The sequence below is a fragment of the Podarcis tiliguerta genome (assembly GCF_965153285.1).
Source record: "Podarcis tiliguerta genome assembly, chromosome: 16".
NCBI classification, from domain to species: domain Eukaryota; kingdom Metazoa; phylum Chordata; class Lepidosauria; order Squamata; family Lacertidae; genus Podarcis; species Podarcis tiliguerta.
Genome location: NC_139549.1, coordinates 27,747,370 through 27,771,661, shown reverse-complemented (window position 1 = coordinate 27,771,661; position 24,292 = coordinate 27,747,370). Strand labels below are relative to the sequence as shown.

Below are 24,292 nucleotides of genomic sequence, written 5' to 3'. Positions count from 1 at the left end.
CCTCAATTGTTTAAGGATTGGCTCTCCCCATATGAACCTACCCAGAACTTCCGTGTGTCATCTGAGGCCCTTCTCTATGTCCCCCAACCTGGTGTGATTTGGAGGGCGGCAACAAGAGAACAGGCCTTTTCTGTGGTGGCTCCCTGACTGTAGAATGCTCTCCCCAGAGAGGCTCACCTGGTGCCATCCTTATTATTTTTAAAAAAATATTTTTATTAAGCAATTTCAACACAACAAATTATCAAATCATATAATCACATACATTATTTTTTTCCCCTTTCCCCCCCTTCCATCCCTCCCCCCCCCCCCCCGGGACTTCCCCAGCTCCTATCTCTGATTTCTCTGCACATATTATTTTCTTCATGTTATAAAATTATACATATCCTTGCATTGTCTATCACGTTATCAACCAATAAATTTGTGTATGTTTCTTCAAAACCTGCCAAGGAGTCCAGTTCATTTTGTTGTCTTTTTAGATCATTTCTAAAAAGTTCCCATTCCTCCTTAAAGTCACAGTTGTCTTTGTCCCGCAGTTTGTATGTCAATTTAGCCAGTTCTGCATAGTTCATCAATTTTCCTTACCACTGTTCTTTCATTGGGATTTCTTCATTCTTCCATTCTTGTGCTATCAAGACTCTTGCCACTGTTGTAGCATACATAAATAGATTCTTTGTTTTTATTGGCAGGTCTTGTCCTACCATCCCTAACAAAAATGCTTCTGGTTTTTTTTACAAATGTCATTTTAAACATTTTTTTTTCAATTCATTGTATATCATTACCCAAATTTTTTAAACTTCTCTACATTCCCACCACATATGGTAAAAAGTCCCTTCTTTTTCTTTACATTTCCAACATATGTTTGACCCGGTTCCTGGTGCCATCATTAGGCACCAGGCAAAAACATTCCTCTTTACCCAGGCCTATGGTTATTAAATAATCTACAGCTTGTGAAAGTGTGGGGAAGAGGAATATTAGCAACTATTTTATTATCAGTCTGTCTGTCAGCATGCATTTAATTATGTGTTTTTTTATTATTGATGTTCCATCCACCAAGGTGCCCACTGTCTGTCTGGAGGTCTGGTGCGGAAGCAGTGGTAGCTTGGTTCTTGAACGGCTTGGCCCCCGAAGAAATCGGCTCCTGAACTCTGCAAACCCGGAAGTAAGTGTTCCGGTTTGTGAATGTTTTTTGGAAGCCAAACATCCAATGCGGCTTCCACTTGACTGCAGGAAGTTCCTGCAGCCAATCAGAAGCCGTACCATAGCTGTCAAATGGTTTCGGGAGTCAAACGGACACCAGGAATGGATTAAGTTCGAGAACCAAGGTACCACTGTATAGCTATCTGTTGCAATGTTTCTAAGCAGTGCGCCTCCACCTACGCTCAGTCTGCATCTTCCTATATGCAGAAAAATGTAAGGCTGTCGTCACGCTGCAGTTTACATGGCTGCCAATAGGTGGCCAAGCCAACTCTGGTGTGATGACAGAATGGCAGGCAAGTGAGCAAGCAAGCAGAGCAGGGGGCAGGTAGCTTAGATGAGCTGCTTAACAGAGGCTGGGAGGCGCTTGAGAAAGCGGTTTGCCAAACCGCTCTCCAAAGCACCTCCCTCTCTCCTTTGAAAGGAGGAGTGGATGAGGTGAGCTGTGAGAGGAGGAGAAAGGAAAAGTTTTGGTGAGCCATGGGAGGATAACTGATGGGTCAAACGATGTGTAAAGGGAGGGGTGGTCATGGGTGGAAGAAGTGGGGTGGGCAGGGTTGGGGATGTCATAAATTCTACTCATATTGAACCAGAGCAGATTCCAACACATGGTTAGCAGAGTAAAAACTTAAACGCATTGCAGAATTCCCAAAAAATAGACCAGAGGCAATTAATATTTCATCAAGACATCGATTCCATAAAACATATTTTGTTGCACTGTGCAAAATATGAGCAAGCCAGGGCTGAACTGATACTACCCTTGCTGGTACCTTTCCCGGGAAAATCAGAGGCTCACAATGTCAGGTTCCTATTGGAAGACCGGACAGATGCTAGAATATTAGCAATGGCAAAGTTTTTATCGGTGATTGCATGAACCAATGATCCCTATATTCTGAACAAAATGCTTGTTTAACTTGGAGGTAGGCTGTATGAATTGTGTATTGCTTTGTAACGATTTGTTGGGTCTCTGGACCGTAATAAAGATTGTTGTTGTTGTATTTCATCCAGCAGAGCTTTATTGCTACTGAAGGCAAATGAGCATAATGGTCACAAATCCAATACATTCAGAATTGGCACTGTCCATAAGAAATCCAGTTGCAGCAGACTTAACATAAACTTACAATAACTTATAATAAGACTAAAATTTAACACTACTGTCAGGGAACTGCCATCAGTGTCCGAGGGAGAGAGCAAGCTCCGAAGGGATCCCAGAGAGCGTCCCAGGAGTGGGAGGGGCAGCCCATCTTCTGGGGGAGAGAATCAGCGTAGCTCCAGTGGAGAAGGGGGGGAGATGGGGGAATCGGCGAGGCGATCCCATGACTCCTTGCCGGGGAGAGAAAGGGTCCTCCGCTGCCCACGCCCTCCCTGCGCAGAAGGCTTCCGTGCAGGGAGAGTAGGTGAAGACTGGGCGTCAAAGAACTTCTTTGCTGGAAGAAGTTTAAGAAACGCCCACTGACGGATTCTGCCAGCGATTGAGACGGTCACGGGCGAGTGGCTGCCCGGACAGGAAAGGTTCACTCAGGCAACCCAGCCAGACGTTGGGACAAGCTTACGCACGAGCAACCCCTAGAACCATTACAACTACATACAGAACACCACACTAGAAAAAAAGAGATAGAAAGAGAAAGGTGAAACCCAGGCTCCTTCTGGCCTTATTGTTATAGTCAGCGTGATCTTGACTGAAGAGATAACAGGACCAGTTTAAGCCACCTTTATTCCACTTCTCTGAAGGAATAACCCAAACATCATGAACCTTCTGCTTGTTTCACACAGAGAAGCTTCCAGAACCCTCTTGAATGAATCAGAATAGGAAAGATCTCTACACATCAGATCAATCTTTTCTGTACCAAGAAATGCAAACTGACAGGGGAACGGGGTGAGCTGGGGCAGCAGTCCCTAGTCTTTGTAAATAAGCACAAGTATTTCAAAATATCCATAAACCTCCAATGAACTTCTTCCAAAGGGAGCCAAACTTGTGGAAGCACTACAGTCCTGGAACTTCTTGTCTTTTGGAGAAATAGGGTGAGCAGGGCAACATTCCAGAGGCTCAGCCATTGCATTGAAACAGGTTCCTTCCCTCTAGTGACCACAGGCTCAGCTTGAACCACAACATTTTCAGTAATCGTATTTCTGTATTAATGCAGCGGAGATCTGTGGTTATGACTCTTAAGGCAAGTCAGGCTGGAGGGAAGTGGTCAGGAGCGATTGTGCAGCTTCTATCCTGCAGCCGCTCATTGCAAGCAATGCTGGGTTTCTGCAAAGAGGTTTTTGCCTCACTTCCCCAGGGACTGCATCGCCGTGCGTACTTGTAGCTGCCGTCATAAGACAAACAGTAATAATCAGCCTCGTCTTCTGGTTGCAGCTTGGCGATGGTTAAGGTGGCCGTGTTGGAAGGTTTGTTGACAGAACCTGAGAACCGCTCTGGTGTTCCAGAGCTTCTGGTGCCAAACCAGTACATCAGGATTTTGGGGGCACTGCCAGGCTTCTGTTGATACCAGGCGACATTGTAGGTGCCAATGTTTCCGCTGCTCCTCCGACAGGAGATGCTGGCAGTTTCTCCAAGGGATGCCGACATGGAGGGTGGCTGAGTTAGGGAGAACTGAGAAACAGTCCCTAGAAGAAAAGCAAAGAGGGAGGCTATTGCTGGCGAGAATTGTGTTCCATCAAGGTGAGGGGAAAGAGAGAGAAACTTGTGGAAGAGCAGTGTTGTTATTATTATTGGTAATTATTATTATTGTTATACACACACACACACACACACACACACACATTTTGATTGTTAAAAACACCCCTCAAAGCGGTTTACAAGAAGAATGGGGGGGGGACCCAAAATGATCCTTGAAAACATTCCCCCCCAAAATAATCAGAATCAGAGATAAGCTAAAGGCACGTTAAAACACATGCCACATTCTACATACCTGAGTAAGCTGGTCTAAACTAAAGGTTCTTAGCACAGGGAATACAGGGAAGGCTGCTGCCTGGGTGTCAATAGGCAGGGAATTCCCAAGTGTGGGGGCTGCTACACTAAAATATTGATTTCTTACCAATGCAGAATGAGTATTATGTGGTGCCCGTAATGGTGCCAGTTCCACAGATCTGAGCGGTTGAGTGGGCATATATAGCGTAAGGGGATCTCGCAGGTAAACTGGTCCCAAGTGGTTAATATTGACAGATCACTTCTCAAAAGTTGATGATTAGGAGAGAAAAGGAGTTGGAGATGGAGATGGAGGAGATGGAGATGGAGATGGAGATGATGGAGATGATGGAGATGATGGAGATGATGGAGATGATGGAGATGATGGAGATGATGGAGATGATGGAGATGATGGAGATGATAGAGATGGAGATGGAGATGCCTCCTGCTCAAACCCAGTCAAACCCAGCCTGGTATTATTTACCCCAGGGACAGCCAATGGGGTGCTTTCCCGATGTCATTAGACTCCAGATTCCATCAGCCCCTGCCATAAGGGATGGTGATCAGGGAGTATAGGAGCAGTAGTCCAACAACACGTTCAAGGTGTCATGTTGACTACTCATGGTCTATCCTGAACACCAGCAGCAGCCTTTTCCAGCCTTATCAGGAGATGCTGGGGATTGAGCCTTAGACCTTGTGAAGGTGCTGTACCGCTGAGCTAGAACCCATATCCCCCATCAAGAGAAAGCAGATGCTCCCCATTACCAACCAGTGCAGTAAGCAGAGAGGACCAGGAAGAGAGGAGTCCAGGCCATGGCAGGGGAAACGGAGTAGTATCAGGTTCCCGAACCAATGGTTTCTCTGAGCAGAACCCAAATGGCTTCCCTTAAACCTCTCAGGACTGGGGAAATGCAAACACATGCAAATATTGTATCCTGTTTATGAACCGGTTCATACCACTATAGGAAGCTGCCTTACACCAAGTCAGATCATGGACTCATCTGGCTCTGGGTTGTCTAGCAGAAGCTCTCCAGGTTATTTCAGGCAGGATACATCCCTGTCCCTAGCTGGAGATGTTAAGGATTGAACCTGAGGTCTTCCTTCTACACACAGGAGAGTTGCTCCGCCACTGAGCTACAGCCCATTCCTCCCTATGCCTAGTTCCAAGACGAAGACTTCCCTCAAAAATCTATTAGGTTTTGAAACCATATTTCAACATTAGCCCCCATGCCTGAACTTATTCAGGACCAGTTGTGGGATGGGGCAGGGGAGGTGACCCCTGAGTTGACCCAATGTACCTAGGGTGTACTGTATTTTTCGCTCCATAAGACGCACCTGACCATAACACGCACCTAGTTTTTAGAGGAGGAAAACAAGAAAAAATATGTATTCTGAACGAAACAGTGGATGTATGATTTTTGTGGTTCATGCTATGGCCGCAGACATGTGATTTGATGGTGAGTTTGGGGTAGCCCAGTGCAAAAATCCTGAGAATCCATGTGGATCCATGCTTTGTAACCATGGTTTTGCGCCATTGCGGCCCCACACAACAGTGGATGCATGATTTTTTGGGTGCAGGCTATAACCATGGACATGCTATGTGATCTGATGGTGAATTTGGGGTGACCCAATGCAAAAATCCTGAGGATCCATGTGCTTTTACCTCCTCCCTCCCAGGTAGCCTCCTTTATCGCTAGCCTCCCTTATCTCCCTCCTGATCGCTTGCCTACCAGCTTTGGGAATGCTTTGTAAATTAATACAGTAAATTAATACATTAATTAATACAAATTAATCCTCAACGTGGCTTGGTAGCAAGTGGGCAGCACCTGCTGAAGTTTGGCATGAATTGTCCCATGAGCCCTTAAGAGGTCAGCTCTGATGTCTACCAGCTGCAAGCATACCAAGTAGAGCTAATGACCTAAAGGAAGGTTTTTGTCTCACTTCCTCATCAGCTTGTACCATTGTGTGTGTGCTGCTGTCTTCAGCTAGACAGTAATAGTCAGCTTCATCTTCTGCTCGGACGTTGGAGATGGTTAAGGTGACAGAATTGGCCGAGGTTTCATAAGAACCAGAGAATCGCTCTGGGATCCCCGACACTCTCTCTTCATCATTGTATATTAGCAGTATTGGAGCGCTGTTGGGTTTCTGTTGGTACCAGGAATTCCAGCGCCTTCTTATATCCCCACTGCTTCTCGTACAAGAGATCCTGACTGTTTCTCCCATGGAGGCCGAAACGAAGGGCGGCTGAGTCATCGTGAACTGCGCCTCACAACCTGGAACCAAAAACGGTAGCAAAAAAATTAAGTGGCAATGGAGGATCAGAAAGTGAATACCCTGGCATAAATAGGGGCGGGGAGGAGAAACTAGGGGAATATATTTAATAAAACATGTTTAAGTCCTCCCTCCTACCCCAGCAACAGCAAGCGAGAAATAGGAAGACTTTCAAGAGCCGAGCCATGGTGAGGAATTCACAGTTTCCTGGGACAAAGGGGTTTCTAGCTGGAGGAATTAGGCGATCCCCTTTTCAATGCAAGAAGCGTCCCTGCATGCAAATATCCTTGAAGCTCATTGGCTGCTCCAGGCAGCTGGTTTCCTTCTGTGTCAATAAAGGGGTGTCGCTAAGCACTGTGCCGAACTTTAAAAGGATCATTTATGTCCAGGAACGACCCAATGGCTCAACGTTGGCTCCCTCTGGTTTAGGCTACGATGCCGGCTCACTAATTTGCCGGGTTGCTCTTTAAATACCCTGAATGGAATTTGAAGAGCATCGTGGCAAACAGCCTGATCGTAGATGTATCATCTTATCTATCTGTTTAATATTTACAAGCTGCACTTTAAGAATATGTATTAAGGCAGCTCGCAACACAAAAACAATACAATGCAATAAAATAAATAAATATCTGTAATGATGATGATAATAATAATAATAATAATAATAATAATAATAATGTCAATAAAAGATCAACAGATACTGGTTGGCTAAAAAGGAAAAAATCATATTGGAAAGGACTGCCTAACAAGTACAATATTAGAAAGAAAGCAGGGTATAATGGGCTAGTCCTATTCCAAGTGGATCTATTAAATACTGTAATGGTTCTAGGGGTTGCTCGTACGTAAGCTTGTCCCAACGTCTGGCTGGGTTGTCTGAGTGAACCTTTCCTGTCCGGGCAGCCACTCGCCCGTGACCGTCTCAATCGCTGGCAGAATCCGTCAGTGGGCATTTCTTAAACTTCTTCCAGCAAAGAAGCTCTTTGATGCCCAGTCTTCGCCTACTCTCCCTGCGTGGAAGCCTTCTGCGCAAGGAGAGCGTGGGCAGCGGAGGACCCCTTCTCTTCCCGCTGGTCCCCGGCAAGGAGTCATGGGATCGCCTCGCCGATTCCCCCATCTCCTCCCCTTCTCCACTGGAGCTACGCTGATTCTCTCCCCCAGAAGATGGGCTGCCTCTCCCACTCCCGGGACGCTCTCTGGGATCCCTTCGGAGCTTGCTCTCTCCCTGAGACACTGATGGCAGTTCCCTGACAAATACACATGGCTTCCTTAGGTTCATTCATTTCAGTGGGTTTACTCTGAGTAGGAACTTAGTTCACAGAGTTTAAAGCACTCACATTTGATTTATTTTTCAGTTATATCTGAAGTTTTGAAAATAAAATAGGAAAGTCATAATATGAATGGATAAATTATAATTTTGCTGGCCATTCTCTAATGCTTGTAAATTTTCTCCTGAGTCCTGACAGCCTGTGAAGTTTCCCTCAAGATTTCATTCACCGCAAGAGGAACTTAGGCTAATGGAGGCAGTTTAGGAGAGTTTTTGTCTCGCTTCCCTACGTGCATGGACCACTGTGACATACTGGCCAGGGATATTAATGGTGCAGTAATAATCAGCCTCGTCTTCTGCCATGGCTCCTGTGATGGTCAGGGACATGGTGCTCCCTGACTTAGACCCAGAGAAACGGGCTGCGATGTCTGGTGCTCTTCTGCTGGTCTGGTCAATCAACAGCCGTGGAGAATAACCCAGTTTCTGCTGGAGCCAGAGAGGGTAGTTGCCATCAGTGATGGTCCCACCACTGAAGCTGCAGGAAAGGGTGACCATATCTCCTGCAGACACAACCTCTGTGGGCTTCAGGGGGTGGAGCTGCTGCTGGGCACTGGGACCTGGAAGGGAAAGCCACTTCCGCCTTAAGGAGGAGGTGGGGTTGCGGGCTTCTTTGCTGACGGCCAGCTAGCATACCCCCTATCAGTGACCCCAGGGGGAGTTCCTAGTTGATGTGCATCAGCAGGACTCCCCCTACTGGTGCTTAACCGGAGTAGTATCAGGTTCCTGAACCAATGGTTTCTCTGAGCAGAACCCAGATGGCCTCCCTTAAACCTCTCAGGACTGGGGAAATGCAAACACATGCAAATATTGTATCCTGTTTATGAACTGGTTCATACCACTATAGGAAGCTGCCTTACACCAAGTCAGACCATGGACTCATCTAGCTCTGGGTTGTCTAACAGAAGCTGTCCAGGTTATTTCAGGCAGGATACATCCCTGTCCCTAGCTGGAGATGCTGAGGATTGAATCTGGGGCCTTCCTTCTACACAGGAGAGTTGCTCCACCACTGAGCTACGGCCCATCCCTGCCTATGCCTAGTTCCGAGACGAAGACTTCCCTCAAAAATCTATTAGGTTTTGAAACCATATTTCAACATTAGTCCCCATGCCTGAACTTATTCAGGACCAGTTGTGGGATGGGGCAGGGGAGGTGACCCCTGAGTTGACCCAATGCACGTAGGGTATACCGTATTTTTCGCTTCATAAGACGCACCTGACCATAAGATGCACCTAGTTTTTAGAGGAGGAAAACAAGAAAAAATACATATTCCAAACGAAACAGTGCATGTATGATTTTTGTGGTTCATGCTATGGCCACAGACATGTGATTTGACGGTGAGTTTGGGGTAGTCCAGTGCAAAAATCCTGAGAATCCATGTGAATCCATGCTTTGTAACCATGCTTTTGCGCCATTGCGGCCCCACACAAGAGTGGATGCATGATCTTTTTGGTGCAGGCTATAACCATGGACATGCTATGTGATCTGATGGAGAATTTGGGGTGACCCAATGCAAAAATCCTGAGGATCCATGTGCTTTTACCTCCCCCCTCCCAGGCAGCCTCCTTTATCGCTAGCCTCCCTTATCTCCCTCCTGATCGCTCGCCTACCACCTGCTCAGCGGCTTCGTTTCAACACCCCCTTCCCTCTTTCTAAAAAAAACAACATGATCTGCTTTTTGCCCCTGGGCAATTTGGCTCCAGGGACCACACATTCGCTCCATAAGACGCGCAAACTTTTCCCTTTACTTTTAGGAGAAAAAAGGTGCGTCTTATATGGAGCAAAAAATACGGTAAGTCATAGTAGCAGATTCTACCTGCCTCCCCACCACTTCCCCTGTGCAAAAAGAGCAACAGTGGCACCTACTGGTAATTCAAAACAGAAAGGCTCCTGTGCTGAGCCCATGATGTTCGCATGCGGTTTGCGAACGTGCCTCCCGCATGGATCACATTTGCAACTCAAGGTATGACTGTAAATTAAATTCAGTTCAGTCTGAGGATGATAAAGGCTAGGGAAAGAGGCCACACTAAGTTTCCTTCATAGACCTTTTGTAGACTAGAGCTTCTCTTCCTCCCCCCCCCCTTTTTAATTTTTACTTTACACACACAATTCCATTTGTATTCCTTCTCTGCAATCCATTTTTCACCATCTTCACCTGTATGTCCATAACATAAACTAGCCTTTCAAGAGAGGGTTACCAGTGCTTTGTAAATTAATACAGTAAATTAATACATTAATTAATACAAATTAATCCTCAACGTGGCTTGGTAGCAAGTGGGCAGCACCTGCTGAAGTTTGGCATGAATTGTCCCACGAGCCCTTAAGACAACAAGGTCAGCTCTTACGTCTACCAGCTGCAAGCAATACCAAGTAGAGCTAATCACCTAAAGGAAGGTTTTTGTCTCACTTCCTCATCAGCTTGTACCATTGTGTGCGTGCTGCTGTCTTCAGCTAGACAGTAATAGTCAGCTTCATCTTCTGCTCGGACATTGGAGATGGTTAAGGTGACAGAATTGGCTGAGGTGTCATAAGAACCAGAGAATCGCTCTGGGATCCCCAACACTCTCACTTCATCCTTGTATATTAGCAGTATCGGAGCGCTGTTGGGTTTCTGTTGGTACCAGTGATTCCACTTGCTTCTTATACCCCCACTGCTTCTCGTACAAGAGATCCCGACTGTTTCTCCCATGGAGGCCGAGACGAAGGGCGGCTGAGTCATCGTGAACTGCGCCTCACAACCTGGAACCAAAAATGGTAGCAAAAAAATTAAGTGGAAATGGAGGATCAGAAAGTGAATACCCTGGCATCAATAGGGGCGGGGAGGAGAAACTAGGGGAATATATTTAATAAAACATGTTTAAAACTTCCCCCCTACCCCAGCAACAGCAAGCGAGAAATAGGAAGACTTTCAAGAGCCGAGCCATGGTGAGGAATTCACAGCTTCCTGGGACAAAGGGGTTTCTAGCTGGAGGAATTAGGCGATCCCCTTTTCAATTCAAGAAGCGTCCCTGCATGCAAATATCCTTGAAGCTCATTGGCTGCTCCAGGCAGCTGGTTTCCTTCTGTGTCAATAAAGGGATGTCGCTAAGCACTGTGCAGAACTTTAAAAGGATCATTTATGTCCAGGAACGACCCAATGGCACAACGTTGGCTCCCTCTTGTTTAGGCTACAATATCGGCTCACTAATTTGCCGGGTTGCTCTTTAAATACGCTGAATGGAATTTGAAGGACATTGTGGCAAACAGCCTGATCGTAGATGTATCGTCTTATCTATCTGTTTAATACTTACGAGCTGCACTTTAAGAATATATATTAAGGCAGCTCGCAACACAAAAACAATACAATGCAATAAAATAAATAACTATCTGTAATGATAATAATGATAATAATAATAATAATAATAATAAATGTCAATAAAAGATCAACAGATACTGGTTGGCTAAAAAGGAAAAAATCATATTGGAAAGGACTGCCTAACAAGTACAATATTAGAAAGAAAGCAGGGTATAATGGGCTAGTCCTATTCCAAGTGGATCTATTAAATACTCTAACGGTTCTAGGGGTTGCTCGTGCGTAAGCTTGTCCCACCCTCTGGCTGGGTTGTCTGAGTGAACCTTTCCTGTCCGGGCAGCCACTCGCCTGTAACCGTATCAATCGCTGGCAGAATCCGTCAGTGGGCGTTTTTTAAACTTCTTCCAGCAAAGAAGTTCTTTGATGCCCAGTCTTCGCCTACTCTCCCTGCGCGGAAGCCTTCTGCGCAGGGAGGGCGTGGGCAGCAGAGGACCCCTTCTCCCCCCCCTGGTCCCCGGCAAGGAGTCATGGGACCGCCTCGCCGATTCCCCCATCTCCCCCCCTTCTCCACTGGAGCTACGCTGATTCTCTCCCCGAGAAGATGGGCTGCCTCTCCGACTCCCGGGACGCTCTCTGGGATCCCTTTGGAGCTTGCTCTCTCCCTCAGACACTGATGGCAGTTCCCTGACAAATACACATGGTTTCCTTAGGTTCATTCATTTCAGTGGGTTTACTCTGAGTAGGACTTGGTTCACAGAGTTTAAAGCACTCACTTTTGATTTATTTTTCAGTTATATTTGAAGTTTTGAAAATAAAATAGGGAAGTCATAATATGAATGAATAAATTATAATTTTGCTGGCCATTCGCTAATGCTTGTAAATTTTCTCCTGAGTCCTGACAGCCTGTGAGGTTTCCATCAAGATTTCATTCACTGCAAGAGGAACTTAGGCTAATGGAAGCAGTTTAGGAGAGTTTTTGTCTCGCTTCCCTACATGCATGGACCACTGTGACATACTGGCCAGGGATATTAATGGTGCAGTAATAATCAGCCTCGTCTTCTGCCATGGCTCCTGTGATGGTCAGGGACATGGTGTTCCCTGACTTAGACCCAGAGAAACGGGCTGCGATGCCTGGTGCTCTTCTGCTGGTCTGGTCAATCAACAGCCATGGAGAATTCCCCAGTTTCTGCTGGACCCAGAGAGGGTAGTTGCCATCAGTGATGGTTCCATCACTGAATCTGCAGGAAAGGGTGACCATATCTCCTGCAGACACAACCTCTGTGGGCTTCAGGGGGTGGAGCTGCTGCTGGGCACTGGGACCTGGAAGGGAAAGCCACTTCCGCCTTAAGGGGGAGGTGGGGTTGCGGGCTTCTTTGCTTACGGCCAGCTAGCATACCCCCTTTCAGTGACCCCAGGGGGAGTTCCTAGTTGATGTGCATCAGCAGGACTCCCCCTACTGGTGGTTAACCGGAGTAGTATCAGGTTCCCGAACCAATGGTTTCTCTGAGCAGAACCCAGATGGCCTCCCTTAAACCTCTCAGGACTGGGGAAATGCAAACACATGCAAATATTGTATCCTGTTTATGAACTGGTTCATACCACTATAGGAAGCTGCCTTACACCATGTCAGACCATGGACTCATCTAGCTCTGGGTTGTCTAGCAGAATCTCTCCAGGTTATTTCAGGCAGGATACATCCCTGTCCCTAGCTGGAGATGTTAAGGATTGAACCTGAGGCCTTCCTTCTACACACAGGATAGTTGCTCCGCCACTGAGCTACAGCCCATTCCTCCCTATGCCTAGTTCCAAGACGAAGGCTTCCCTTAAAATCTATTAGGTTTTGAAACCATATTTCAACATTAGCCCCCATTCCTGAACTTATTCAGGACCAGTTGTGGGATGGGGCAGGGGAGGTGACCCCTGAGTTGACCCAATGTACGTACGGTATAACGTATTTTTCGCTCCATAAGACACACCTGACCATAACACGCACCTAGTTTTTAGAGGAGGAAAACAAGAAAAAATATATATTCTGAACGAAACAGTGGATGTATGATTTTTGTGGTTCATGCTAAGGCCACAGACATGTGATTTGACGGTGAATTTGGGGTAGCCCAATGCAAAAATCCTGAGGATCCATGTGGATCCATGCTTTGTAACCATGGTTTTGTGCCATTGCGGCCCCACACAACAGTGGATGCATGATTTTTTTGGTGCAGGCTATAACCATGGACATGCTATGTAATCTGATGGTGAATTTGGGATGACCCAATGCAAAAATCCTGAGGATCCATGTGCTTTTACCTCCCCCCTCCCAGGCAGCCTCCTTTATCGCTAGCCTCCCTTATCTCCCTCCTGATCACTTGCCTACCAGCTGATCAGTGGCTTTGTTTCAACACCCCTTTCCCTCTTTCTAAAGAAAAGGCATGATCTGCTTTTTTGCCCCTGGGCAATTTGGCTCCAGGGACCACACATTCGCTCCATAAGACGCGCAAACATTTCCCTTTACTTTTTAGGAGGAAAATGGTGTGTCTTATATGGAGCAAAAAATACGGTAAGTCATAGCAGCAGATTCTACCTGCCTCCCCACCACTTCCCCTGCGCAAAAAGAGCAACAGTGGCACCTACTGGTGATTCAAAACAGGAAGGCTCCTGTGCTGAGCCCATGTGGTTTGCGAACGTGCCTCCTGCATGGATCACACTTGCAACCCAAGGTATGACTGTAAATTAAATTCAGTTCAGTCTGAGGATGATAAAGGCTAGGGAAAGAGGCCACTCTAAGTTTCCTTCATAGACCTTTTGTAGACTAGAGCTTCTCTTCCTCCCCCCCCCCTTTTTAATTTTTACTTTACACACACAATTCCATTTGTATTCCTTCTCTGCAATCCATTTTTCACCATCTTCACCTGTATGTCCATAACATAAACTAGCCTTTCAAGAGAGGGTTACCAATGCTTTGCAAATTAATACAGTAAATTAGGAAGAACTTCCTGACAGTAAGAGCTGTTCGACAGTGGAATTTGCTGCCAAGGAGTGTGGTGGAGTCTCCATCTTTGGAGGTCTTTAAGCAGAGGCTTGACAACCATATGTCTGGAGTGCTCTGATGGTGTTTCCTGCTTGGCAGGGGGTTGGACTCGATGGCCCTTGTGGTCTCTTCCAACTCTATGATTCTGTGATTCTGTGAAATTAATACATTAATTAATACAAATCAATCCTCAACATGGCTTGGTAGCAAGTGGGCAGCACCTGCTGAAGTTTGGCATGAATTGTCCCACGAGCCCTTAAGAGAACAAGGTCAGCTCTGATGTCTACCAGCTGCAAGCAATACCAAGTAGAGCTAATCACCTAAAGGAAGGTTTTTGTCTCACTTCCTCATCAGCTTGTACCATTGTGTGCGTGCTGCTGTCTTCAGCTAGACAGTAATAGTCAGCTTCATCTTCAGCTCGGACATTGGAGATGGTTAAGGTGACAGAATTGGCCGAGGTGTCATAAGAACCAGAGAATCGCTCTGGGATCCCCAACACTCTCTCTTCATCCTTGTATATTTGCAGTATCGGGGCGCTGTTGGGTTTCTGTTGGTACCAGTGATTCCACTTGCTTCTTATACCCCCACTGCTTCTCATACAAGAGATCCTGACTGTTTCTCCCATGGAGGCCAATACGAAGGGCGGCTGAGTCATCGTGAACTGCGCCTCACAACCTGGAACCAAAAACGGTAGCAAAAAAATTAAGTGGAAATGGAGGATCAGAAAGTGAATACCCTGGCATCAATAGGGGCGGGGAGGAGAAACTAGGGGAATATATTTAATAAAACATGTTTAAATCTTCCCTCCTACCCCAGCAACAGCAAGCGAGAAATAGGAAGACTTTCAAGAGCCGAGCCATGATGAGGAATTCACAGCTTCCTGGGACAAAGGGGTTTCTAGCTGGAGGAATTAGGCGATCCCCTTTTCAATGCAAGAAGCGTCTCTGCATGCAAATATCCTTGAAGCTCATTGGCTGCTCCAGGCAGCTGGTTTCCTTCTGTGTCAATAAAGGGGTGTCGCTAAGCTCTTTGCAGAACTTTAAAAGGATCATTTATGTCCAGGAACGACCCAATGGCTCAACGTTGGCTCCCTCTGGTTTAGGCTACGATGCCGGCTTGCTAATTTGCTGGGTTGCTCTTTAAATACGCTGAATGGAATTTGAAGGACATCGTGGCAAACAGCCTGATCGTAGATGTATCATCTTATCTATCTGTTTAATATTTACGAGCTGCACTTTAAGAATATATATTAAGGCAGCTCACAACACAAAAACAATACAATGCAATAAAATAAATAACTATCTGTAATGATGATGATGATGATGATGATAATAATAATAATAATAATAATAATAAGTCAATAAAAGATCAACAGATACTGGTTGGCTAAAAAGGAAAAAATCATATTGGAAAGGACTGCCTAACAAGTACAATATTAGAAAGAAAGCAGGGTGTAATGGGTTAATCCTATTCCAAGTGCATCTATTAAATACACATGGCTTCCTTAGGTTCATTCATTTCAGTGGGTTTACTCTGAGTAGGACCAAGTTCACAGAGTTTAAAGCACTCACATTTGATTTATTTTTCAGTTATATCTGAAGTTTTGAAAATAAAATAGGAAAGTCATAATATGAATGGATAAATTATAATTTTGCTGGCCATTCTCTAATGCTTGTAAATTTTCTCCTGAGTCCTGACAGCCTGTGAGGTTTCCATCAGGATTTCATTCACTGCAAGAGGAACTTAGGCTAATGGAGGCAGTTTAGGAGAGTTTTTGTCTTGCTTCCCCACGTGCATGGACCACTGTGACATACTGGCCAGGGATATTAATGGTGCAGTAATAATCAGCCTCGTCTTCTGCCATGGCTCCTGTGATGGTCAGGGACATGGTGTTCCCTGACTTAGACCCAGAGAAACGGGCTGCGGTGTCTGGTGCTCTTCTGCTGGTCTGGTCAATCAACAGCATGGAGAATTCCCCAGTTTCTGCTGGAGCCAGAGAGGGTAGTTGCCATCAGTGATGGTTCCACCACTGAAGCTGCAGGAAAGGGTGACCATATCTCCTGCAGACACAACCTCTGAGGGCTTCAGGGAGCTGCTGCTGAGCACTGGGACCTGGAAGAGAAAGCCACTTCTGCCTTAAGGAGGAGGTGGGGTTGCGGGCTTCACGGCCCTTCCACGCACCTCACCCCCTAGCCGGCCAATCGGCTGGTTTGGGGGCATGGTCTGCCCTATATAGGCAGGACACGGCCAGAGATCTCCCTCTTTGCTGACCACCAGCTGGCACGCCCCCTATTGGTGACCCCAGGGGGAGTTCCTAGTTGATGTGCATCAGCAGGACTCCCCCTACTGTTGGTTAACCCTTCCCGGATTTCAAGCGGACGGGCTGAAGCCAGATATAGTTGGTTAGGACCAATGCCTAAGCCAATACTGCTCATCACCTGTAACCAATAAAGTTGTGGCCTTATTTAGCCCATTAACCTTAATAATTGTGTCATGTGTCTTTATTTCCACTGGGGGGGGCGGGAACTCACCACTCAATTCCCATCATCCCTGACCACTGGTCTTGCCAGCTAAGGATGATGGGAGTTGCAGTCCAAAAACAGCTGAAGACCCAACGATGGGAGACAGTGAGGTAGATGCTAACAGCTGGAGTTGAAAGAGTATCCTTCTGTAGTCAAAAATCTCTACTCCAGTGCATTAAACATGCAACAATTTTAATAATAATAATAATAATAATAATAATAAATTTTATTTATATCCCACCCTCCCCAGCCGAAGCTGGGCTCAGGGCGGCTAACAACAATCAAAATAATCCAGCATTCTAAAAACATTCATTATAAAATTAATTAAAATCAAATTGATGGCAACCATTAAGCAAAATTCTGTGCAGATTGCCGGAGGAGGGAGTCAGGCTGTGCCCTGACCAAAGGCTTGGTGGAACAGCTCTGTCTTGCAGGCCCTGCGGAAAGATGTCAGGTCCCGCAGGGCCCTAATCTCTTGTGACAGAGCATTCCACCTGATTGGAGCCGCGGCCGAGAAAGCCCTGGCTCTAGTTGAGGCCAGCCTAACCTCTCTGTGGCCTGGGACCTTCAAGATGTTTTTATTTGAAGACCGTAAGTTCCTCTGTGGGGCATACCAGGAGAGGCGGTCCCGTAGGTACGAGGGTCCTTGGCCATATAGGGCTTTAAAGGTTAAAACCAGCACCTTAAACCTGATCCTGTACTCCACTGGGAGCCAGTGCAGCTGGTATAGTACCGGATGAATATGATCTCGCAGCGAAGACCCCATAAGGAGTCTCGCCGCGGCATTCTGCACCCGCTGGAGTTTCTGGGTCAGTCTCAAGAACCTTTCTCCTCTCCGCTCCTCTTGTTTCTGCACCTCTCTTTCGGGCCCAGAGAGTTGTTGTTCCAGTTCTACATATGCCTGCATCACGGTGCAACATGTTTTCATGCCACACTGCACAATAATAATCCCCTTCGTCGCCCTCCTCAATGCTGGAGACAGTTAGCTTTGCAGTGTTGCCATATGTCTCTCCAGAAAAACGCTCAGGGATACCTGTGGCTCTTTCTCTGGACTTGTAGATTAGTAAGTGGGGAGCCTTCCCTTCTCTCTGAAGGTACCAGGATGGGTGGACTGCGCTGATAAACTCCACGCCTTGCAGAGTGCAGGACAGGGTTGTTGACCCTCTGAGGGCCACGGAGACGGGACCATTTGTCTGAGTCAACGCAGCCTGGGAACTGAGACCTGGGAGGAATAAGATGGAAACCAAACCATTGCATCACTCACCCCTGAAACTTGCTAGTGTCAAGAAGAAGAAGAAGAAGAAGAAGAAGAAGAGGAGGAGGAGGAGGAGGAGGAGGAGTTTGGATTTGATATCCCGCCTTTCACTCCCCTTTAGGAGTCTCAAAGCGGCCAACAATCTCCTTTCCCTTCCTCCCCCACAACAAACACTCTGTGAGGTGAGTGGGGCTGAGAGACTTCAGAGAAGTGTGACTGGCCCAAGGTCACCCAGCAGCTGCATGTGGAGGAGCGGAGACGCGAACCCGGTTCCCCAGATTATGTGACTACCGCTCTTAACCACTACACCACACTGGCTCTCATGCATCCCATGATTTTATTGGTACTGATAAAGACAGGGTTTTGGGGAGCAGTACTGTCACACACTTGCTGTCTCTGGAGATTGAGGTACCATGCTAAGTGATGAAGCTATCGCAGAAATGGCAAAGCAGCTCAAAGCAACGTCAACAGCTGCTTAATCAGGGAACAGTGGCGTAGCGTGGGTTGTCAGCACCCGGGGCAAGGCAAGTAATTTGCACCCCCTAACCCGTGGATTTGCGCCCCCTAACCCTACCCCCCAGATGTTGCACCCGGTGCGGCCGGGCCCCCCTGCACCCCCCACGCTACGCCGCTGACAGGGAACCCTCCTGGTCAAACCTAATCCCTATTTCTCACCGTTGCAAAAAGCCGAAAAGACAAGGAGGAGAAGGTTCGGTCCCATGGTGGAGAAGACAGACTAGCAGCTCTGCTGACCAAGAGCCTCGTGTTCTTCTCCTTTAAACCCTCCTGAGGCCTGAGGAAGGTCTTCCTTATGCAAATCTGCATCTCTGCTCCCTTCTAGGGTCCAGTCTTTGAAAGGAAGAAACATGTAGGATTCCTGGCATGGGTGTGTGGGTGTGTTTGCATGCATATATAGATAAAGCCCCTGTCTCAAGGGTGGGGGAACTGTGGAGCTCCAGGTGTTGCTGAACAACTCCCAACCCCTCCTGATCATTGGTTGCACCAGCTGGGGCTGATGGGAGTTGGAGCCCAGGAGCATCTTGGGAGACACAGCGTTGCTCATCCCTGCTTGATACTTTCCGTGGCTGCATCCCAGATGAGGATAAATGGAGGATACTTCTGCCGCAATTGTAATGGGGTGTGTCCTTTATGCAGCAAGATGGCAGCACCAAGGTGGGGATTCTGATATCCCAGCATCCTTCCCTCTACAGTGGTACCTCAGGTTACAGATGCTTCAGGTTACAGACGCTTCAGGTTACAGACTCCACTAATCCAGAAATAGTACCTCAGGTTAAGAACTTTGCTTCAGGATGAGAACAGAAATCGTGCTCCGGCGGTGCGGTGGCAGCAGGAGGCCCCATTAGCTAAAGTGGTGCTTCAGGTTAAGAACAGTTTCAGGTTAAGAACAGACCTCCGGAACGAATTAAGTACTTAACCCGAGGTACCACTGTATAGTGTTTGCTCTGCCTCTCCAGCAGGGATTAATTCTTTGCTTCCCTTCCTGACCCTCCAAGTGTCCCTATTTTCCAGGGACAGCGCTGGATTTACAGAAGCCGTCCCAGTTTCTGATTTGATCCAGGAATTCCCCACTTAAGATGTCCCTGTTCCAAGTTAAGAGCAGCCATTCCTTCCTTGATTCACTCAGTCAGTCAAAGGACAAGCTGCCTTCTAAAACATTCCTCCTGGCTGGTTTGCACAATGTCGGTTACTCTTTGGGGATTCATCCTGATTACTTTCTGAGGTTAGGCAGTGCCTGTGTGCACAGGTACAAATGAAAGCTGTATGTAAAGCGCAGCCGTTACAAAGGGGCTCCTTTCATGCTATTTCAGAAAAGAGTTTTTCTCGCCATCCATTCTACCATAGGGCCATCTCATGGTGAGAATTCTAAGTGCAAAGCTGGGGGGAGTTTTCAGCTTGAGTAAGCTGAACGCCCTTTCAGAGCAGCAGAATTTCCCTTGGGAGCTGATGGGCACAACAGGTGCAGGAAGAAATATTTGATCGTGGTTTCCAGGTGTCTGCAAACGACAGTTTATTATTTTTTTAAAAAGGCTAGATATTGTGTTTATTTCATAGAATCACAGAACCGTTGAGTTGGAAGGGACCTCAAGGATCATCTAGTCCAACCCCCTGAAATACAGCTAAAGCATCCATGACAGATGTCCATCCAACCTCTGCTTAAAAACTTCCAAGGACGGAGAGTCCACAACCTCCCAAGGGAGATAGTTCCACTCTTTGATCACACTGATGTCTCACCCCATAAAAATTCTCAAAGTGAATTTACAGTCTTCACTTTGACCCTTTTGGAGTCAGGCAGGTTTTCGAAGTTTCTCATTTTTCCATTCTTAAATTCTCCACTTTTCTGCAGTTTTTTTGGAAAGTCATGAAAATTTGCCAGTAATTTAATGTGAATTTCTCCTAATGCACACCAATTTTTTTGTATTCAGCATTGACTAAGGTACATGTTTTTTGCTAGTGCATGGGTAGGCAAACTAAGGCCCAGGGTAAGGCCCAGGGGCTGGATCTGGCCCAATCGCCTTCTAAATCCGGCCCGCAGACGGTCTGGGAATCAGCTTGCTTTTACATGAGTAGAATGTGTGCTTTTATTTAAAATGCATTTGTGGGTTATTTGTGGGGCACAGGAATTCATTCATATATTTTTTCCAAATATAATCTGGCCCCCCACAAGGTCTGAGGACCAGTGGACCGGCCCGCTGCTGAAAAAGTTTGGTGACCCCTGTGCTAGTGCTTTCCCCTCATATAATAGGATTGCATGTTATTTTCAATAATATATTCATTTTTATGCACACTTGCTAAAGTATGCATTTTTGTAAACATTTTTGTTTGGAAAATGTCATCTCATCTCAAACTTGGGATAAGTGGTGAATTGCGAATTCCAAAGGATGACTGGATTCCAGTTCACATATTGCTTACTGAATTCGGTAGGTCCAATTTTAAATGTGAATTCAATTGATTTCTCCTCCATCCCTATTCATCTAGTTTACTATCCAACCAAAGACAGATCCTGCTAACAGTACTATTCCCTCATCTTTTATATCACCAAATTTATGATGGGGGACCCGTTGCAGCGTGGAATGCTCCTGTTCAGGGTTCCAGTCGGCCCCAACCTTTCCAAAGCTACTCCATTCCATTCCTCTCCCAAAGCTCACTTTTACGCATCGCCCTACAAAAAAAGACTGTTTTCTTTGGGGTATTGATTACATTAACACTCCACCTTTCCTCTAAAGCACTCAGAGTATCATAAATGGCCTCGGTCCTGTATACCTGAAGAAGCGTCTCCACCCCCATCGTTCAGCCCGGACACTGAGATCCAGCACTGAGGGCCTTCTGGCAGTTCCCTCCCTGCGAGAAGTGAGGTTACAGGGAACCAGACAGAGGGCCTTCTTGGTAGTGGCGCCCACCGTGTGGAACGCCCTCCCTTCAGATGTGAAGGAAATAAGCAGCTATCTTTTCTTTAAAAGACATCTGAAGGCAGCCCTGTTTAGGGAAGTTTTTAATATTTGATGCTGTTTTGTTTTTAACACTCGATTGGAAGCCTCCCAGAGTGGCTGAAGAAACCCAGCCAGATGGGCGGGGTATAAATAATAAATTAGTAGTAGTAGTAGTAGTAGTAGTAGTAGTAGTAGTAGTATTGTACTACACACTTCTCTGTTTTATTCTCACAACAACCCTGTGAGGTTGGGCCAGTCTCTGTCTTTTGACCCAACCTACTCCATTTAGTGTCCTAGGGGGACTTGAACCCTGATTTCCAAGGTCCTAGTCTGAGCCCTAACCACCAAACCACACTGGCTCACTACATTTTGTACTTCTGCAAACCTTTCGATTCCTCCTCCCCACCACCAAGCCTCCAAGGAGCTCCTCCTTCTCTGTAGATGGCGACATTTAGCTACCTAAGGATCTGAAATCAGAGAGAAGGGATTTGCTATTGGTCTATACAAGTGGGAACTGAAACACGATCGTGGTTTGGAGGGTTTTCCTTCGCCGCCCAAACTACAAAAATAGAATCTAGACTCTGACAAGTGTCTTCATGCAAATCCATCTGCCGGATTGACTTCCTTATCAGCTGTGTCTATAGCCTATTCCCCAAGGGGATGGGATGGAGTTTTGGTCTTGGTTCTCCCTTAAGCCAAAGCACTGTGGTATTCTCCCCCGGCCGATGTCAGGCAGTAATAGATGCCGTCATCCTCTGCCTGGACCCCAGAGATAGTGAGGTAGCAGGTGCTGCTTTGGGCATCTTTGAAAGCAGAAAAGCGATCAGGGACTCCCGAAACTTTATGTTGGTTCGATTCATCTTTGTAATACAAAATGCGTTTGGGAGAGCCCTGATGCTTCCGCTGGAGCCAGACGATGATGTGGCTCGCGATGCTTGTGATGCTGTCTCCAGACAGGGTGCAGGGGAGCTGAGTGACATTTCCTAGGGGTACCAGCATAGAGCTAGGCTGGTTCAACATCGCTTCTGCATTGCCTGTGGTTCGAAGACACAAACACAACACGGAGACATCAGCAGGTCGTTTTTAAAGCAGAACAGCAGGTACACAGCATGCTGGTGACCCCTTGGGTGAGCCTGTGAACTTCGAGTCTTTCATTCCATAACCCTGAGGTGGGTCACGTCGCTGTCCACAGAGATGCAGCTTTCTACAAACATCAGAGGCTGGATCCATGTTAAGTTAGCTGAACATGTGCCCCACTGAAATCTGTTTGATTTGTAGCCCACCCTCCCTATCAAAGGGCAGGCAAACACACAAGCGATAAAACATGTTAACGTAATTCCAGTACAGATGTGGACTGGGAAAGATCTCCACCCAAAAGCCCTGTTGGAAGAGGGAGGTCTTCCGCAGGCACCAAAAAGGCAACAGAGGCGGCACCTGTCTGATATTTAATGAGAGGGGATTCCAAAGGCAGGTGCCACCGCACTAAAGGCCCTGTTCCCATGTTATATGGAGCAGACCATCTGATAAGATGGTATCTGCAGAGGTCTTCTCCTGCAGAGTGTAGAAATCAATGGGATAAGTTCCACTGATTTCAACGGAAAAGTTTGGCTCCAGCCCAATATCTCCATCTGAGTAGCAAGGAGGGGATTGCAGAGATTGTCCCCTATCCAACCGCAGATCCAGTTTGCAGTCCTTGTCCGTGTGTAATTCTCCATGTGGCAAGGCAATAAGACCTAAGTCTCTGCCAAGGCGTCTAGAACTGAATCTGTAGATTCCAGGAGATTCCCAGTACCTGCTAAGAAAAGACCCAGAAACCATAGAGCTGGTGGTGCTAGCAGAACCATGGTCTAGCAGCATTTACGGAGCAACCAGCCTTTTCAACCCTAGTACAGCTCCCAACCCCACAGAAATCTTTAAGCACATTTAAGAGGTAGAATTTCAGAGGTGGAGCAGAGGCAAAGTCTGGATGCAAATGACTCCCTTCAGGCTGTGGGCATACAAATGTTTGTTTCCTAGCCAGAGACATAAGAAGCTGCCTTATTCTGAGTCAGACCACTGATCCAACTAGCTCAGGGGTGTCTATACCGAGTGGTAGTGGCTTTCTAGGTTTTCAGACACAGAGTCCTTCCAGAGCCTACATGAAGATACAGTGGTGCCCCGCAAGACGAAATTAATTCGTTCTGCGAGTTTTTTCGTTCTACGAGTTTTTTCATCTTGCGAAGCACCAATGTGTATTGACGGTTTCCCATAGGAATGCATTGGCGGTTTAAAAAAAAAAAAAAAAGGCGCAAGACGTTTCGTCTTGCGAAGCAAGCCCATAGGGAAATCCGTCTTGCGAAGCAACTAAGAAAACGGAAAACTCTTTCGTCTTGCGAGCTTTTCGTCTTCCGAGGCATTCGTCTTGCGGGGCACCACTGTACCAGGGATTAAATCTGGGGTCTTCTGAATGCAGAACAGATGCTGAACCAATGAACTACAACAATTCTTTGATTGGAAGAAGAAGAAGAAGAAGAAGAGGAAGAAGAAGAAGAAGAAGAAGGAATAATTTTATTATTTATACCCCGCCCATCTGGCTGAGTTTCCCCAGCCAGTCTGAGTGGCTCCCAATCAAGTGTTGAAAACAATACAGCATTAAATATTAAAAACTTCCCTAAACAGAGCTTCCTTCAGATGTCTTTTAAAGATAAGATGGCTGCTTATTTCCTTAACATCTGATAGGAGGGCGTTCCACAGGGCAGGCGCCACTACCAAAAAGGCCCTCTGCCTGGTTCCCTGTAACCTCACTTCTTGCAATGAGGGAAATGCCAGAAGGCCCTCGGCGCTGGATCTCAGTGAACGATGGGGGTGGAGACGTCCTATACCATAATAATAATAATAATAATAATAATAATAATAATAATAATAATAATAATAATAATAATAATAATAATTTTATTATTTGTATCTCGTTGATCTGACTGAGTTGTCCCAGCTACTCTGAGCAGCTTCCAACCTATATAAAAACATAATAAAACATTGAACAACTTCTCCATATAGGGGTGCCTTCAGA

The 24,292-nt window shown here is 46.5% G+C and overlaps 1 protein-coding gene and 1 long non-coding RNA gene across 3 annotated transcripts; both read right to left on the bottom strand.

Moving 5' to 3' along the window:
- Nucleotides 1-3,704: 3,704 nt before the first annotated feature.
- LOC310666747 lies at nt 3,705-6,655 on the bottom strand. 2 transcript variants are annotated; one of them, XR_014506002.1, is made up of 3 exons: nt 6,518-6,655; nt 6,027-6,381; nt 3,705-3,807 (listed from the first exon to the last, which is right to left on the bottom strand). It is a non-coding gene; the product is annotated as an uncharacterized lncRNA (long non-coding RNA). The 2 variants fall into 2 exon arrangements; XR_014506003.1 differs by lacking the exon at nt 3,705-3,807 and adding an exon at nt 4,046-4,213.
- A 15,278-nt stretch (nt 6,656-21,933) lies between these two features.
- VPREB3 (V-set pre-B cell surrogate light chain 3) lies at nt 21,934-22,263 on the bottom strand (the record flags this gene model as incomplete). The annotated part of the gene is made up of 1 exon (XM_083418894.1): nt 21,934-22,263. One exon carries the CDS (start codon nt 22,261-22,263, stop codon nt 21,934-21,936), a length of 330 nt encoding a protein of 109 aa, XP_083275020.1.
- Between the last annotated feature and the right edge of the window lie 2,029 nt (nt 22,264-24,292).